At 37.6% G+C, this 18,936-nt stretch overlaps 1 protein-coding gene across 1 annotated transcript in view; it reads left to right on the top strand.

Moving 5' to 3' along the window:
- Nucleotides 1–18,936, top strand: part of SYNE1 (spectrin repeat containing nuclear envelope protein 1) — a 429,497-nt gene that overhangs the window by 287,234 nt on the left and 123,327 nt on the right. Inside the window, 12 exon segments of the mRNA XM_042446890.1 lie at nucleotides 938–1,111; nucleotides 3,065–3,256; nucleotides 6,220–6,354; nucleotides 7,418–7,524; nucleotides 8,857–9,010; nucleotides 9,230–9,361; nucleotides 9,623–9,778; nucleotides 10,701–10,910; nucleotides 12,985–13,086; nucleotides 16,634–16,753; nucleotides 17,239–17,439; nucleotides 17,720–17,893. Of these exon segments, the coding sequence (XP_042302824.1) occupies nucleotides 938–1,111; nucleotides 3,065–3,256; nucleotides 6,220–6,354; nucleotides 7,418–7,524; nucleotides 8,857–9,010; nucleotides 9,230–9,361; nucleotides 9,623–9,778; nucleotides 10,701–10,910; nucleotides 12,985–13,086; nucleotides 16,634–16,753; nucleotides 17,239–17,439; nucleotides 17,720–17,893 (1,857 nt within the window).

Consider the following 18,936-nt stretch of genomic DNA (forward strand, 5'->3'; position numbering starts at 1 on the left):
CACTTGCACAGCAAAAGATCTCATAAGCATGTTTGTTACTAGATGCAATGCAGCATCAAGATCAAATTTGCATGTTGCTTCACTTATGCGCTTTTCATACACCTGCAGGTAACTGAGTGCTGACACAGTGTTTTTTATGCTTATGTGAATCATTCCATGGTATATATGTAATATATGCACACTATCAACAGAATAGTTTCTCTTTGATTCTTCACTATTCTCCAAGTTTCTGGTTATATTTTGCATTTGTTTGATTACATATTCTCAGTAACTGCTATCCATGCCACTGTGTTCTACTGTCATTTCCCCCCATACCCATTTAATTGGCACTTTTTGTCAATATGTTTAGCACACATCCTGGAGAGAAATCATGATCAAATTCTTCCAAGCATCATAGTCATAGCTATTGTTTAGATGGTACTTATGATTCTAGTACAGTTAGCCCTCCACATTTGCGGCTTTGACTTTTGCAGATTTGATTATTTGTGGTTTTGATTAATATGTTCTCTCTAGAAATCTCTAGGTCCTCCAGCACAACCCTGCCAGATGTTGACCATAGAGTTGTGCTGGAGAACCTAGACGTTCCTAGATAAAACACTTCTCTAGGCATTTGTAGGTCCTCCAGCATGATTCTATGATCAACTTCTGGCAGATGTTGACCATGGGGTTGCACTGGAGATTCTTAGAGAAAGTGCTTTGCCCTGTAAAAATAATAGTGGTTTTTTATTTACAGTTTTTCCACATTCACAAGGGCTCTCTACCCCAATCCCAATGAGTGTGAAGAGACCACTGTACACTTTTTGCCCTTCCATTAACCTATTTTCCTCTTCTCATTATCCTATCTACTAAACCAATAATTTTTACCAATAATCAGATGTAGATTTTTGTGTGTTCAGAATTAAATGAATTGAAAATAATGGCCAGATCTAATTATCAGGAGAAACTCAATGAGCAGCTAGAAGAACAACGGCAAGAACAGGCTCTGCAAAGATACCGTTCTGAAGCAGATGAACTGGACCACTGGCTCTTGAATACAAAAGCCACACTAGATACCACCTTGGTTACTGCTGAAGAACCTATGGATATGGATGCTCAGCTGGTTGATTGCCAGGTAAAATAATCTTAATTGAATCAGTTTATTTTGTACTTTTAAAAAATTCTTGTTATTATATTAAGCCTAATGCTGACTTTGTCTTTCGCTATCTGCATTTCTTAGGGCCCTAGTGCCTACACCAATGCTTTTGTGGGGAAAAATCAAGCACTGTTTTGCATGGTATTTTGTGCAAAAATCCCTGTTTTGTGCAAAATAATCTGTAGAAGAAAAACATTTTTGGTACCAATCTTTCTCAAAAAAAAAAAAAATTCTGCAGAGTGTCAAATTGTATTGAAAATTGGGAAGTAGCTCACATAATCTGATCCAGCAGTGGGGACAAAAGGCAGTTGTTCATTCCTGTATTGATGTAAGCCTAAAATTGCATGTATTCAAGAACAAAATAAGCAAACATTTACATCCGTATTCAGCACTGCATGGCTGAGTAGATGTGAGTGTTGATGTTGTATTTTATCCCTTCTCTCTTATCATTGTGACAAGGAGGAAATGGGAGACTGAAAGCAGCTATATCTTCTTTTAAACAAATGAGAGTTTATAATTATGTCTCAGTAGAGAGAAATTGTTTAACTTAAAAATGGTTTGTTGAAACAAGCTAAGCAAGATCAGCCTTGGTTAGTACTTGAACAGGAGACTGACAATAGATATGAGGTGCTGCAGGGGATATTTCAGAGGAAGGAACTGGCAAAACCACCACTGAGTATTCTTTGCCTGAGAACACACACTCTATTAAATTCAGGGGGCTGCCATTAGTGGACAAGATCAGGCCAGAATCTAACTAGACAAATTATTTCACCTGTACTTAAGGAACTGCTTCCTTAAGTGGTTAAAGATATGTGTTCTAGTCCACACTTTTTCTCTGGTCCATATCATTCAAAGACAGATGTCTTCTTTGTGATTGGTCCCTGGAAAATAAATGTGAGCATAATATGGAAAGACATGCTAATTGCAGGGGAAATACAGTTCCTCTGATGTCAATTTTGTCCCTGAGAGGCATCTGTTGTGAATCTAGTGAAGTTATATTAATACAAGAGTTTTTTTTTTCATCTCTAGTCTTTCCTAATACTATGAGTTACCTTTTATTCAATCCTATCTCATGTTACAGACCTCTCAAATCTGTGCTAACACCAGGTTTTCTGTAACTGCATGGTAAAAATTTAACAGCAAAATATTTAAAGTGGCAAACTTGCAACACATTTATTTGTGATTTGAAAACACAAAGAAGTTCCTTCCTTATCATTTGTATATCAGATTAAATTTCTTGGGGAAAATAAAGTCTTTAAAATTGCCAGTGTCACAGTACTGTCACTTATTTTTTTTTATCATGTATAAATACTTAGCTGCATTTCAAAATAAACATGCCAGAGATTTGCACTTTAAGTCACTCTCTAGACGAAAGAAGATTATGTGAAGGATCTTAGGCCCATTCATGCACCAATCAGAAAGATCCACAGTGAGAAGAGAAGCTTATCAATAGAACCAGAGCAATGACAAGAGGGAAGGAAGAGAAGGGCAGGGAAAAGTACCTCCCCTGAATGCACAAGGCAGATGTGGGAAAATAAGAAGAAAAGAGCAGCCATTATTGAGTGTGATTTGTTTACTTCCATAATTTGGGGACAATCACAAATTTTGTTATCTTGCTGCACTGAAGGGATGACATACCATTTAAACATCTGAGTGTCACTGAAATGAAACAAAATGTCTGTTTTGCTAACATTTTTCTTGGTTTCAAACAAAGCTGCCTCTTCTTGGTGGATATTTTTTCCTGAATAAAAATAAATTTTGGAAGCTTGGGAAATGCAAAATATTGGAAACGTATTTCTGAGGATACTGGAGAAAACCAGAGAGGGCAGAAATGCAGATCTGGCTTGTTCTTAGCTTGGAAGAAGTTGAGGTAAGCCCCTGGCGGATACTTCAAGATGTATGAATTTGCCTCCTTGTTTTTTGCTGCTTCAGAACATGCTTGTGGAAATTGAACAGAAGGTGGTAGCTTTGTCTGAGCTGTCAGTGCATAATGAAAACCTTCTCATGGAAGGAAAAGCTCATACCAAGGATGAGGCTGAGCAGCTGGCAGTAAAGCTAAGGACACTAAAGGGAAGCCTTTTGGAGCTGCAGAGAGTCCTCCATGACAAGCAGATCAACATCCAAGTAAGTAGCTCTTCCTAATTGGCTTTCAAAGGGGGGAGGGAGATTGGGTTTATATTTTTTCTCCCTTCTCTGATGTGGGTGTTGAAATAGAGAGAGAAGTTGTCATTATTATATGGCTATCTGTTATGAATTCTCAACTTATTAGAAATGCTCCCCCAAGTTATAGTTTACTTTCCTAATTGTACCCTTATTATTTTATCTCAATGAGGTGTCTGGAGAATCCTAAATTTATTCAACCGTTTTCATTTGTTGTAATCTTTCCCTTCATCAAAGAAGGGACTGGGTAATTTAGGGCCTGGATTATTTATACTGAATGCAGGTGTTTAAATATGGTGGGTCTTGGTGGGGGTTTTTTAAGCACTATTTTTAAAATGTATGAAATACTGACATTTATAATTTTGCAGTTAAATATCATATTTCATTATCTGTTAGAGAAAACAGATCAAGTATTTTAGCTTCTCTTAATACAATTTTGTATTTGCTAAGAGAGTAAGGATCCATGTATTTCCTGCAGTATTAGAAGATATTGATGAAGCTTATGCTCATGTGATAAAATAGCTATAGAAAATACTGAGGTTTTCAAGAACTTAGATTTGTGCCAAGATCCTAAAAATTGTTTTTAAATGCTAAATGAATGATAAATCTTCAAAAACACATAGAAGTCCATAGTGTGCCACTAATTACCTCTGACTTCATGTCCTTTTCTTGTAAAGTCTGGTGTGTGTTTTTTTTGTTTGTTTTTTGGTTGTTGTTGTTTGGTATCAAAACTTTGCTTTAATGTGCAAAAACAGGCTATATTTCAAACTATTCTGTTTTCCCATTTGAAATATTCTGAAATTTCTAATTTGAAAGCCTGTACTACTGCAGAAGATATACTTCTAAAATATACTTCCAAAAGTATATTTGAGTATGACTAGAGTAAGATAACTACTATTAATGATCAGTATAAAAACTAGACCTTGTTGGCATTATAGTATCATAACAGCCAGAACAAGGGGAAAAACTGTTTTCCACAAGGAAAGCTCTGAAGCACAATGAAACTTAATCAACTGAAAATAAAGGCATTCTTAAAGACAATAAAATATTTTGATTATTTTTGCATCAGCACATATATTAAACTTTTTATCATTTTGGTAACATTTCTTCATGGGTGTAATAACTTTAAAATAGTTTTATTCTAAATAATAAATAAATAGTACATTATTGAAAAATCACATTTACTTTAAAGTAGTGCATCAAATTGTCATAAGAGCATAGCCTTTAAAAAAGAACTTCTACTGCCCATTATGTATTTTTACCTCAAGAGTTGAAATAAGAACTTTCTCTGAAGATGCCAGCCACAGATGCTGGTGAAATGTCAGGAATAAACTCTTCTAAAACATGGCCACATAACCCAAAAAGCCTACAAAAAACTATGGATGCCGGACATGAAAGCCTTCGACTTCACATAAGAATTTGTTTGTTGTTTTTATGTGACCACAGAAAAGAGCATGAAATTACTGTGTTATCAGGCAGGAGTTTTATTTTATTATAGATGTGCATTTCTCATATATAACTTTTACTTATAATGGCAAAATAAATTCTCTGAGGATTAATGACCAGAGACATGAGCAGCAGTTGAAGAAATGTGAATCCAACTGATCCTTAATCCCACTACTATGTGTCAATGTCATTATATCACATGACAGATACAACTACAGATTCAAATAAGATTTAAAGAGATGTGATTTTTAAATCATTTTTGATTCGCTGTTATAAATTAATGAATTGTAGTCACATATTTCCAGAAATAGCCATCTTAAAAAACCCTGCAGTATCTTTTCTTCAGTCTGTAGAAATACATTGATCTGGACATAGTAAGGGGAAATTGTGCTAAAGTATGTAAATTGGATTTAGATTGAATGACACAAAGGTGACTTCTAAAAAAGAGAAGTGTTCAGAAGCCAATATGTGAACTTTCTAGTCTTCTAGATGCCAGGTGATCTTAAAATTAACATCTTAAGTAAAATAAGCAAAAGGAACAGTGTCAGAACTTGCTCATTTCTTGATTTCTTCATACGTTCTTCCTAAATGCTCTGTCCATATAAACTCCTACCCTCCATCAATTACAGCACCTAATTCTACCTCCTGTTTGGATGGAGCATACTTGTGATTACATAGTTGCCATCGTAATCTGCTTTTTAAAAAAAATTAGAGGGTTTTGTCTTGTTACTAGCAGAGAGAAAGTGCTGGTTTAGAGTGTGGCCCTTCCAGACTTCCCAGACTGGCTCTTTTATCTCCAACAAAGAAGGAAAATGATAAATGGCCTCTCCTGGAAATCTCCAAGAGTGGTAATCTGCCATTACTGGGGCCCACCACATAGTTTAAGATAAAAATACTCCCTATTTCTCAAAATCAAAAGTAGAGTTCTTGATACTTCTGCTTTTGTTTTATTTTTTAACATTTCTGGCATTCTATATGGATGCTCAGATGGTCCCAGGAATAGAAAACTAACCTCCAGACCCACAACAGGTATCTAGTACAGTACTGAACTAGATGCAGAAAGATGCTATGTTGAAGGCCACTAAACGTATTGAAGGCAAAACTGGCTCAGAGCTCTTATTGAAGTGAGAGCCTGTATAGTAATGATTACTTGGACCAGAATCCATGCAGTCCACATTCTTATCCCCCCAAATCAAAAAGCTCATTTCATAACTTGTTAAGATATTGTTTAAACCATTCAGCATGCCTACCTGTATGGCCTTCACTGATCTTATAACTCCATACATACCAGCTGAGAGCTCAAATGAGGCCCCACTCATATAGAATGCCTTATAGATAAAGTTTTCTTACAGGCCCAGAATTACATTTAAATATGTCCTAATATGGACCCGAATAGTCACTTTATGCTCTCCAAATAACAATCTTACTCCCTAAATTCACATTCCACTTTTGTTCTCCCTCTTTTTATTTTATATTAAAAGCAGGGAGTTTTACAGGAAAAGGAGGAGTGTGAATTGGATCTGGTCACCTCTCAAAGTCCTAGTGTGCAAGAATGGCTGGCACAAGCACGGACAACCCGTTCACAGCAACAACAGAGCAGCCTACAGAGACAGAAAGTGAGTGTGCTATACTTAAATACTGGTTGTGGAACTGCTTACAGGCATTTGTGAGCAGCTGGGTCCAATTCTGTTTATATTCATGGTTCTATGTTCAGGGCTGGGGCATGCACATATATACCTATTATGCCTTGTTCACATGAAATGGAGGTGGGGCTATGCCTTTTGTCAACTTTTGTGGCCTGACATACATGTGTGTCTAAAATTGAGAAACCTTCATGTGTGGAGTTCTTAATGCATAGGCTCCTTCACAAACTGAAAGCCTGGTCAGTTGGGACCCTGGCCTATTAATGCTGATGCTTAGGCCCTTACACTTCCCAACAGTAAATACAGGTGTTCTTGCTAAATATGTGGAAATTTGCAGCTGGGCCAAGTAAACCACGCAGTGCAGAAGCAGGGCCAGTAGTTTCGCCCTGCTCCCCTTTAATCACATCAGCCCTCCTTTGATGCAGTTATCACTGTACTCTGTAAAAATACAGCAAAGACTGATTTTACATGAAAGTAGACTTTCCTTCATGCTCATAATCACCCCACATTGTGTCTTCTAGCTCTAAATTACCCATGTACAGAAAATATTCCACCCTCTATACTCAGAAAATATAATTGATTTCCATGTCCAGAAAGACCCTTCCCCAATGGCTTCATCCACAGTTAATGGTCTGGTGTGAAATAACAAGGTTATATTCATCTGTAAAGCCAGCTGCTTTTTTATCACCTGAAATGCCAATATATTATGCTCTATCCAACCTTTCCGAAAATAGGTAGGCAAAGAAATATTTACAATGCAAGAGATAATTAGCTGAATGCGAATGTTTCTAGCCAGGTAACAACTGGCCAGGGATTGGAAACTGAAACACTGGAGCCCTAGGAGGACCACTCCATATGGTGGGCCTGATTCATGGGTCCTGGGTCTCATAAATTCTCTCAGTGTCACTCTGCAGAGCAAAATCAAAATATTCATTCTACATTCTCTCTCAAATGTGTCCCAACAAGTATACATCTAGTATTTCTAAATACAAAACAGTACATGGTGGCTAAGGCAATTCTCTTTGATTATTTTTAGGAACTAGAGAAAGAGCTAGCAGAGCAAAAGAATCTACTTCGCTCCGTGGCAAGTCGTGGAGAAGAAATTCTAACCCAGCACTCCATTCCAGATAACCTTGGTCCTAGGTGCAATTTCAATATATTTTATTCATGTTCAGTGGCTTTGATGTTGTTCATCGTGCCTATATATTTTCACACTTTCTTCAGTGGTTTATTGTGAAGAAAAGCTAAACATTTACATTTAAAGTAAGAGTCTTAGAATAAGTTCACATTTTACCCTATGAAGATTACATTATAGATTCTGTTCCAGCCATCTTTTCATATGGAAGGTTAAATGAAGCTGTCTGTAGTAGGCCTTGATAAAAAGAGGATCATTTGCTCACAGACTGAATTCCTTCAGGCTTTGATTTACAGTCACATATGTCCTAAGGTTCGTAAGGATACGTATGTCCTAAGCCGAGGAACATCTCTAGGGGAAAAATATATCAAAACCTAATTCATCCCTAACATGGCTGAATACACAGGGAATCATACACAGACTATTTGATGGAAAGCACTCAAAGATGACCAAATCAGTTTTCCCCATATTTGAATTAATTTGATCTCAAGTTCTTTCTAGTCCAGATATGAAGAAATTTGCAAATTGGGGTAATTGTTATTAGGATTGAACTGACTCTAAATGCTTCCCTACTTGTAATCTATGTTGAATCCCCATTCAGCCAGGTAAACCCACTGGATGACCGTGGGCAAGTCATGTATTAGCCTCAGAGGAAGGCAAAGGCAAACCGCCTTTGAACAAATCTTGCCAAGAAAACCCCATTGTAGGTTTGCCTTAGGATCATCATTTATAAGTCGGAAATGACTTAATTTCACACAACTATGAATCTCTGAACGTTTTCTCTTCTTGTCATATGTTAACAACAGCCAAGATTCAGGCATAGTTATGTATATTCTCCCACATCAGCAGGCTCAGCCTACCTGTCCTTTGGCTGGGCACCCCTCCCCACAGCTGTTCAGTGGCCAAGGAAGGGCAAGATGCAGCCAGGCAGCAATTAGCACCATTCTTGCAACCAGCATGAAGAAGAAGACATCATTCTCTCTTACCTATGAAGGTCCCCTAGGAGCTCAAGGAACATGCTTGTTCCTTTCTACAGCCAGTTTCCACAGCTGTCCTCTCTCCTATTGTTACTGCATGGTCATGGGGAGAGGTTCCCAGCCTGAGGACAGGTAAATGATTCAAGGAGAAAATTGTTAAAGGTGGAGTTTCTGAATTCCTCCATTCCCCATGACCAAAAAAGTACATACACAGGTGTAAGCAACATTTTGTTACATTTTCCCCTTGTTAGTAACAGGATATCAATTATTATTGTGAATAGCAGAACTGAAATGCATAGAGGCACACCAAAATAGTTGCAATTCTGATATTGCTATTTGCATTTATATTTGGCATTATAATAGGGAGCCAGATGTATTAACACAGGAGTTGGGTTTAGAAGGAGAGAAGCCTTCCATTGAAAATCAAATGAAAATGAAGTGGGAAAGCCTTCATCAGGAATTTGGCATTAAGCACAAACTTCTGCAAAATGCTCTGGAACAAGAACAGGAGCAGCCAGTAAGCACCCTTTCAAAGTTATTTTTCTTTTGTCTGTATAGAGTAAATAAAACTGTGCATGATTAAGCACAGTAATGTCTTTTCTTTAGAATGTTGTTTGAAAAAAAAGAAGGTAGTCCTAGCCAGAGTCTTGCAAGAAGGGTGTAAGAGCCCTGTATTAATGTTATGTAGACATGCCAGAAAAATAAATACTGTAATCACTGCTTTCTCCCTCAACAGCTCTACAGTAGACCAAACAAGCTTATGTCTGGTGTGCCATTGTACAAACAAGAAGGACAGACTCAAGATAAACCATCAGTAACCTCCTTGTTGGTTGGTTTGAATGAGGCTTTTGAAGAAGTTTCTTCCCAGGTAGAATATTTTATAATGTTCTTTAAAAAAACACGTGTGATTGGTTGATGTTAAGTGGCCTTCCATGGTTCAATCATAGCAATACAAGGCGGCCCATTTGTGCCTCCTCAGATGTTGCACATCAATGTGATTGTTGGGCGTCACAGTCTAATAATATCTAAGGGGCCACTAGTCACCATCTCTTCTTTTCCCCAGCTCCAAATATAATACTGTACTGTACTAAAATATTGTATCTCTCTCCTTTTGGATGGCTTTATTCAGCCTGGAGGTTCAGAAAAGGAGAGCCTACTCTTTGAGCAAAAATTGTACAGTGGTGTATCATCTACCTCTTCCTGGCTAGATGGTGTTGAAGAGCACTTGTTTGTTGCCACAGCTCTGCTACCTGAAGTAACAGAAACTTGCCTCTATAATCAGGAAGTGAGTATGCCCTTAAACTACACATTTAATGTGATATTTTTCATTTATTGTAATGAAAGGCAATGGAGAATACTAGTATGAATTATCTGTAATATGATGGAGAACAGAAGGAAATTTCACTTACATCTTCATTTTCCAGCTAAGAAATAATGGCCACATCACAAAGTTGGACAGTAAGAGCCAAACTCTGAAATGCCCTGCAAAATATAATAATAATAATAATAATAATAATAATAATAATAATAATAATATGGTTTATTTATATATGGCTGATGTGGCCTTCACAGGGCTATGCAGGTGAAATGGAGCTATGCAGTGTCTGCTTCAAATTCGCCATAGAGAATATTTAAAAGATTAATTTGGCAGGTCTGTTGAACAAAGCCTGCTCCTCACAGCAAATCAGGATGTATGTACTTCAGTTGTTATTTCAGAGGTTTGCAAATTACTGCTGTGAGTTTAGTTGGGGGGGAGGTGGACATAACACTGCATTTTTTATTCCTGGAATGTAAACAAGTAGTTTGCAAACCATGATCATATGTTTAAACAAACTGCTACATGGCTAAGCAGAACCAAAAGGAGCCTGTGTGTATGTACATAAGAGTTACAGAAAAGATGGGTGATAGAATGATGCAAGCAAGGGGAAATCTGATAGTGAGCATTTACACTGATAATCATAGGGAATGTTGTGGTTAATTTTGAAGTATTGCAATTTACCAAAACAGATACTTTTACATACACAGTTTGCAAATATGGTCTTAATTCAAGCATTAGGAAATGTGAAAATAATAGCCTAGTGCTGTTGATCATCACATAATCTTGATTACTATTAAAAATAATTTTAGTAATTGTGTTGATACAGGATCTAATATTTTTGATACTAAATATTTTTAATAATATGTTTTGGTTTTGTTTGCTTATCTAGGTTCTTGCAAAAGATATTAAAGAGATGACAGAAAAAATGGATAAGAACAAGGATTTGTTTTCCCGTGTGTTTCCTGAGACTGCGAATAACAGAGATGTTATAAAGGACACCTTGGATTGTTTACTAAGAAGACTAAGATTACTGGAGACACTAGTAAGCCAAAAGTGTCTAGACATGAAAGAGAGACTTCAGCACATACTAAGTTTTCAGGTAGCATTTTCTCTAAACTCTTAATGACCTATCTGATTGTGCATGATAAAATTTGTTATTTTAAAGATAAGCATCTTGAGTCATTGGCTTTAGAAGCTGACATTATAAATATTTTAGGGCCTCTCTGCACAGGCCAGATAAACTGTCCTCCTCCTGTCCTCATACTGGCCTCCCTGCCATCCTCTCAGTGATGAATCCAGACAGCACAAGGACCAATAGCCAAGACTGGCATGACCATTCCAGATGGTGTCCAGCCGGTGCAGTGCCAAACCCAAGATATACTCCTCTTAGAACAGTGTAAAATAAACCCTTGTTTGCTCTGGATCTTCTTGGAAGATTTAGAATCCTCAGTTCCGACACAAGGAAGCTGTTTAAAATGCATCACACTGTGCCACTAGGCACATCTGGCACTCACTCTGAGGTCAAAACAACTGTCCAGCCATACGGTCATTGCCGGGAGCCTCTTTCTGACATCAGGAGCAATTTGCTTTCATTGTGTCTATGCTGGGTGGCACAGTAGGATGCACATACGAATAGTCACCTAACATTAGAACAGAGGGCCTGAGGTCAGGATAGCTCCATGGCCAGGATACTCCAGGCTAACCCCGAATCCTGGCCAGTGCAGACAGGACCTTAGTCAAAATGCTTACTTGATAAAAGCTACCTCTAATGTAGGTAAACATGCAGGCAGCTGTTTTAATTTACAGGATTTCCTTTTCCCCAACAGGAAGATGAATGCATTGTTTTTGATCAAATACCATGAAGTACTGTAACAGTGTGCAGTCAAGTTTCACAGAACTCTTGCTTAGGTTTTTTTTTTTTAAAGGTGGTTGAGGAGAGGAGTATTGTTGGAGAGTGCATTATGACTTTAACATTGTTTACAGCATTATGCCTTGTATGTAAGATCACCAATGAATACGTGGAGAATGTATGTTTGCACAAAAGCCAATCTGCCTTTGAAAATACATAAGCCAACAGTTATATAAGTCTGTATCTATGACTAAACAGAAGGCATGGATCTCTTGTGAGGAAAAAATAACATAAATAAAGGAAAAAAAATGTGAACATCATTATATTAGCAAAGCTCAAGATTAATGTTAGAAGACACACTAGGTATAGAAGTATCTTTACATGATGGTTCACATATTAACTTTTTATCACAGGGCACTTGTGAGAACAAAAAAGAGGTTGTGGTCTTGAAATTGAAAAGTGCTGTGCAAAACTGGTTTGTTTTTTTTAATGTTTCTGTAATCCTGCATTTCCAAATAGACATTAGCACACTAGGGCTGCAAATCTGGATGACTCAGCATAGTAGTTCTGCATATATGCTCTGTTGAGCCATATACCAAACTCCCCCCAAATCAAACAGACTTTGAATCTACCCCCACCCCCACTAGTCATTCCATGCTTTGTTGAAAACAATTTGGATCAAAGAAACATCTGGATACAACCCTGTAAAGAGATGCAACATGATGGCATCAGCACTGAGATCTGCCAGAATCCTTGGAGGTCTCAGAGGTGCTGGAATCATTTTGCATCTTGATATGGAGACATAGCCAGATGCTTCTCCAATTCTCCAATTCTGTCCTCTCTCCACAGCTCATGGAATACAGTAGCCCTGAGGAGGAGAATTCAGAGGTTTTGAGCACTGGTGAGAGAGGAAGGGAATGCCAACCCTAAGCAGTGCCCCTGAAAGGACATATGCAGACATAAATGAAACTTACACGTGCATATATGCCAATAACATGATGCCAGCCTATACATGTGAAGTTAGGTTGTATTTGTGTCAGATCATGGCAAATATTCAGTGTGGGAGATCTGCTGATGGAACTGCTTCCTTCAGGAGGGGTAGAAATATCATTTTCCCACTGAAACAACACAAAAAAGCCTGCTCTGGAAGTCTGGAAAACCATCTGGAGCTGAATTCTGGATTTTGTAGGGAAGAGAGAGGCATAAACTTCTGCTATATTGGTGCTGCAGTGCCACTGTAACATTGGATTTACCAGTAGACCTGTAGCTGCCAAACATTGCATCATTTTACAATCTTACATATATATTTTTCTTTTGCTAACAGAATGACCTGAAAATGATGTTTGCAACGTTGGCTGATAACAAGTATATTGCCCTGCAGAAACTAGCTGAAGCAGTTGAATGTCCTGAAACAGAACAGATACAGGTATATAAAGTAGAAATTGTGTATAGTTGACCTGCCATATCCATGGATTTTGCATTCATGGATTCAACCAACCACAGTTCAAAAATATTCACCAATATTTATTTATTTATTTATTTATTTATTTTGCATAAAGCAAACCTATAATAGAACTTGAGCATCCATAGATTTTGGTATGCATGGGATGTCCTGGAACCAAACCCCAGAAAATACCAATGGCCCAGTGTAATGAGTACCATCAAACTAGACACAAAGTAGTTTCCAAAGTGTGCGTATTGTCTGACAGTTTTTCTTCATGGAAATGAGCAACATTTCTCCTTGAAAGATTATGTTGCTTATGTTGGAGTAAATATGCATGACTTTCCAAGTAAGGTTCTTTAGTGTTTGGAAACATTTGGATATATAAATAAGAAACAGTCTGCTCTTGCTTTATGCAGGGGATCCATTCTGGACTCCCCCCACGTAAAGCAAATACTGCGCATGCTCAAGCCCCATTTAACTCACAATGGGATATGCCGCCCCTTGCCCCCCCACCATATATAGCGCACCAGCGTATGACGTGGGCGCACTGTATATCAACAACAGAATTGTCTAATTGTTCCTACCCCTCTTGTGTCAACTTGTGAGCAGAATTTTTACATTCGTATTACTGTTGCTATAATCTAGTAACATTATCTAAGCCTATCTGGGCACAAGACTGTAGCCAGAAAGTGTAAACAACATGGTTTAATTCAGTTTTTGAATGTTTAATACTACATGACAAGCTATAAGAGCATTTGGGTAAAAAATAAAAGTAATTGGTACATTCTTGTACAGTTCTAAGGATGTTTTATTTTTTAATAAAACATCATGTATGAAAATTAAAATGTAGGACATCATTTAAAGCAGACAGTAGTTCTTTTCTGTAGCTGTACAAAATTCAGTATTTTTCACAATCTCCTCAAAAACAGGAGAAATGCATTTGCAGAGAAAGGACATCAATACTTTAGTAATCATTTGCTTGTTTCTAAATTGGCTTCCTTCATCTTCAGTGATGGCATGTAGCCAAATCTGATTAGCTGTATAGTGTTATGACTCAGTTGTGTTTAATGTTTATTCTAATTGGCTAGTCATAATTGAAGAATGACTTAAAACACATAGGAGGTGTAACAAAGGAACAATGGCTGCAAATGCCTACAAACAATGCTGAGGTACCTATGTGGGGAGATAGTTTGGGGCAAAACAGGCCACCCCAAACAGCAGGCTTCAAGCCGCCCCTTCTGAAGCCAGATTGCGGATGCAAGAACTGCATGCTATGGTCCCAATCCACCTTTTTCCCAGCTGAAATAGGAGGAGCAAAAAGCTGGCTTTTCTGCCCTTTTGCGGCAGGAAGCCTGCTTTAAGATGCTCTGGCAGTGTGCGGCATATAAACACCATGCCACCAGAGTGCCTGGAAGCTGGCCCCCATGTAAACATTTGGGCAGCTTCCAGGTGGCTTGGGAGCATGCAGCATGTAAACACTGCGTATGCACACTGCCTGAAAGACAGTGCAAAGGGGCAGTCTGTTTTCACCTCTTTGTCTCATTTAGAAATAGTACTTTCATTCTAAATATCAAAACAGGGAACATGAAGTACAACCATATGAAATATAACAATTGTTTTTAAGAAATAAGTTGGATATGCTTGAGTTTATTTGAAGACAACAGTGTTATGGTGTTGGGTTTTGTTTGTCATATACAATTTTATCAAATTATTTTATGATCTCTTTAAATGATTTTGAACTGGTCACAAGGTGGATCAAAAATATAAACTTTGTAATGTTAACTTACATTTTAAAATTTAAAAGGGCATACATGTATATTCTTAACTCCGCACGTCATGCATTTGTATACAGAACCACACTGTTTTTCCATCCTGGAATTTTAAATAAAATCAACCAATTGATAGCTTATTTCTTCATTGACTATGTTTATCATATTTGTTAACTTTTTAAAATCCATTTTTAAATGATATTCCAACATGTCAGATCTCTTTCACACAATGCCATTTTAATTGCCATGGCTTCAACCTGAGATTTTTTTGTAACTATTCTCTGGCAAAAAAAATCTAAATACATAATGAATACAAATCTCAAGATTCCATAGTGTGTGGCCATAACCCTTAAAATGTAATAAAAATACTATAACTGTGTGGAGATCTCAGAGGCATCATTTCCATGACAACTAGATTGTCATGAAACCCCTGAACCTTGCAGAGGATTCTATGTTGTGTTCTCAGATGAATACATTCATAGAGAATTCTGTTGGTGCACTCCTTGGTATATTGATTTGTTATGCCAGCATAGTGTACAAGCAGTTTACAAAAAAAAAAAAAAAAAAAAAAAAACCCAACAAAAAAAAATCACCACACATTGAAACCAAGCGTCCTCAAACAAACAAACAAAACAAACAGCTTCATTTATATACCACTTCATACTGAACTAACAGTGTCTAAGCGGTTTATATCTGTAAGCTAATTGCCCCCAAAATCTGGGTACTCATTTTAATGACCTTGAAAGGATGCAAGCCTGAATCAAGCTTGAGCCCTTTTACTAGTACTGACCTCGCAACTGTATGGTTTTGAGTGAGTGGCTGCAGTACAGGCATTTAACCACTGCACCACCAAAGCCAGAATTAGCCTAGAAATACTGACTTAGGCCCTCTACAGACCAGCATAAAGAGCTGGCATGGGGGCAGAGTCGGGGCATGGTGACCCACGCTGGCCACTCCAGCTCCACCCCAACGCCACCTACCTGACCTGAAAGTGGTGGGTTGTCACACCATGTCTTTGGTGCAGCATTTACACACACTGCACTGAAGAAATGGCAAAAAGCCACCGCCGCAGCTAGGGCAACCTTTCCGCAGCACAAAAAGAAGCCACTTTTTGTGGCTTCTTTTTTGTGCTGTGGAAAGGCTAGATCGGGGCCACAGCGTATAGTTGCTGCAGCCCTGATCTGGCGAGGAAAGGGGATCTGCAAGCCGCTCCAATGGGGTGGTCTGTTGAGCCCCTTAGAAAGTCATTTAAGGTAACCTTCCCACGACACCTTTAGTTTCTATATTCCATTCATAAGTCAGACATTATGAAAATGTTCAGGAACCAGCAGCTTCCTTTCCTTTTTGGTGTCAGTATGCCTTCCAGTTCTCTGGGCATAGTTGTGCCAGTCCAGAGTCATGGCAGTCATGCTTTGCACATGCTACTGATTTACCTGTGCATACATGACTACAGTAATGTTTCCACGTGCATAAACACTACATTGTAAGCAGGTGGCTAATTGTATTTAAGGGTCTTTTGTATTCTGTTACTGACCTTGTCACTAAAGGACTCCTACCTCGATTTTCTGAAGAATGAACACTTTGGTTCCCTGGGACATAGTTTGGAGACTATTCTCCTTGTTAGCCTTACCTAAAGTCTGTGTCAAAGTTTATACCCAGCATTACAAACAATATACACCTGCACTGAGATGACATTTTTTACATCTGGCGTTACTGATATTTGCTTTGTTATGACAGTAGAGTTAAATATTTTTACATAGGCTATTCAACAAGCAGAAGATGGATTGAAAGAATTAGATGCACGAATCTGTGAATTAAAGAAACGTGGAGATAAATTGCAGATTGACCAGTCATCCATGCAAGAGTTATCTAAACTTCAGGCAAGTAGACTTTTTTTAAAAGAAACTTTTAAATGGGTTAAACAGAAAATTGTGAGGATGAAAAAAAAAATGTGAAAATGTTGCCATAAATCCTTGCCATAAATAAATAAATAAACTCTCTGATAGGGTCAGAGTCAACTTGAAGTCACATAACACAACAAGATATTTGTATTCAGTTTTATTTTTATTCTCCATCTTGCTTTTGCTTCTTTCTTTTTTTTAATGGATAATCTGGATCCTAATGAAATGTGAAAGATCTACTTTGGATATGGATTTATTTTAAAAGACATCTTTGAAAAAATGCTGAGATACAAGTTTTCATAAATAAAAAGTAAATAATATTCTATTTTTTCTTTGACCCCAGGTGCTTATTAAAAGAACAATGTTTATAGAAAGAATAATCTAGTTCTTCCATGTTTAATCTCTGTGTGGGTTTTCTTTGTAACTGAAAAAAGTTATTGCTTTTGCTTCTTTTCTTATGCCAGGACATGTATGATGAGCTTATAATGATCATAGGAACACGGCGCAGTGGACTGAACCAAAATCTGGCACTTAAGGGTCAATATGAACAGGCGCTGCAGGATCTGGCTGACCTGATTGAAACTGGCAAAGAAAAGATGACAGCTGACCAGAAAATGATTGTCTCATCCAAAGAGGAAGTTCAAGTGCTTCTTGACAAGCATAAGGTACAAAACAATGTATATAATTTGTCCAGATTTATCCAAATTTCTACATATAATTTAATACAAACAATGTTCTATTGATGTCTTGTTGTCTTTATACCCTTTTTGATCTTCTTCAATGATTTGTCGTGTCCTGATGAGATCTGTTTAAAATCGAGTGGATATATGTTTCACTATATGATCACATTTTGATTTTCTTTTTTAAAAATCAGTTTTATTTTATTGGTATTTATGATAACAAATAATGATACCTTACTTGTTGTTGTTTCTTAAAATCCCCTAGGAATATTTTCAAGGACTGGAGTCACACATGATCCTAACAGAAACACTTTTCATGAAGAGAAGCAGCTTTGCGTTTGTAAAGGAAACTCAGTTCCATGTAGAGTTGATGGCACAGGCCTCTGCTGTGCTAAAACAGGCTCATAAGAGGGGAGTGGAGCTGGAATATATTCTAGAGGTGATAATCTTTTGCTTTTCTCTTTTGTTAAAATAGGTAATTGGCAAATACAGTTCATTCAGTCTTCCACTGGCAGAAAAACTTACTGCTGTGTCAGAGCTAATATATAAAAATAACCAGGATTACCTACAATAAGCTATTTGGAGGGTAGTAATAATAGATTTTTCCAGTCATTTTGCCAGCCTGTAACATCATGTCTTTGAAGATTTAATTATTAGCATTTCCTCATTCCTTCTAAAATGTTAGTTTTGAGTGGATCATTTCAAGGGATTTTTTGGCAATTTATCAAGTATATTTTTGTAAAAGAAACCTAACAAAGTACCTTCTTAATAACATGTTGTTCTGCACTGGACCTGGCTGCAATTTTAGGCCTCTCTAAGGTTAATATTGAAAACTGACTCACACTGTTATAAGAACTGAAACAGAGGAAGCTGGACTACATGAGTGTGACTCCTTTCCCATCCTGATAGATGTGAGATAAGTGTAAGCATGTCACTAACAGAAAGGTTTACTCCCTTAATTTGTTGCTAGCCAAGTCTATATTTTGGAACTAACAGACTAAAACATAAACTAAGCACTGGCTACTAAAACATAAAGCTACTAAGCACTGGAAAGTTGTTAACATTTTCCCTTAATGCTAAAAAAATCCCATCTGCCTGGTGGCAGATGTGACAGACAGTACATTACTGAAATCAGCCACTGATTTAGTATAGAAACAGCTTCCTTAGAATCAGATGTAAAAGAGATATAGTGTGCCACCACCATACTGATGACACTGAACCTCAGAACCCCAGATGACCTCTTCCAGGGGTTTCATGTAAATATTAAACAGCATGAGGGACAGAACACATGAGGGACACCACAGGATAGTGCCTGAGGGGGGGGGGGGCGGGGTTCAAACAGGCATCCTCCCACATCTGTACAGTGGGCCCAAAATATCTGTGGGGATTTGGTTCCAGGACCCTAAGTTGATGCGAAAAAAGTGGTGCTAAACTCCTTATATGCATAGTGACATAGAGTAGAATTCTTCAGGCTCCTCTGCC

The sequence above is a fragment of the Sceloporus undulatus genome, chromosome 1 (genome assembly GCF_019175285.1).
Source record: "Sceloporus undulatus isolate JIND9_A2432 ecotype Alabama chromosome 1, SceUnd_v1.1, whole genome shotgun sequence".
NCBI classification, from domain to species: Eukaryota; Metazoa; Chordata; class Lepidosauria; order Squamata; family Phrynosomatidae; genus Sceloporus; species Sceloporus undulatus.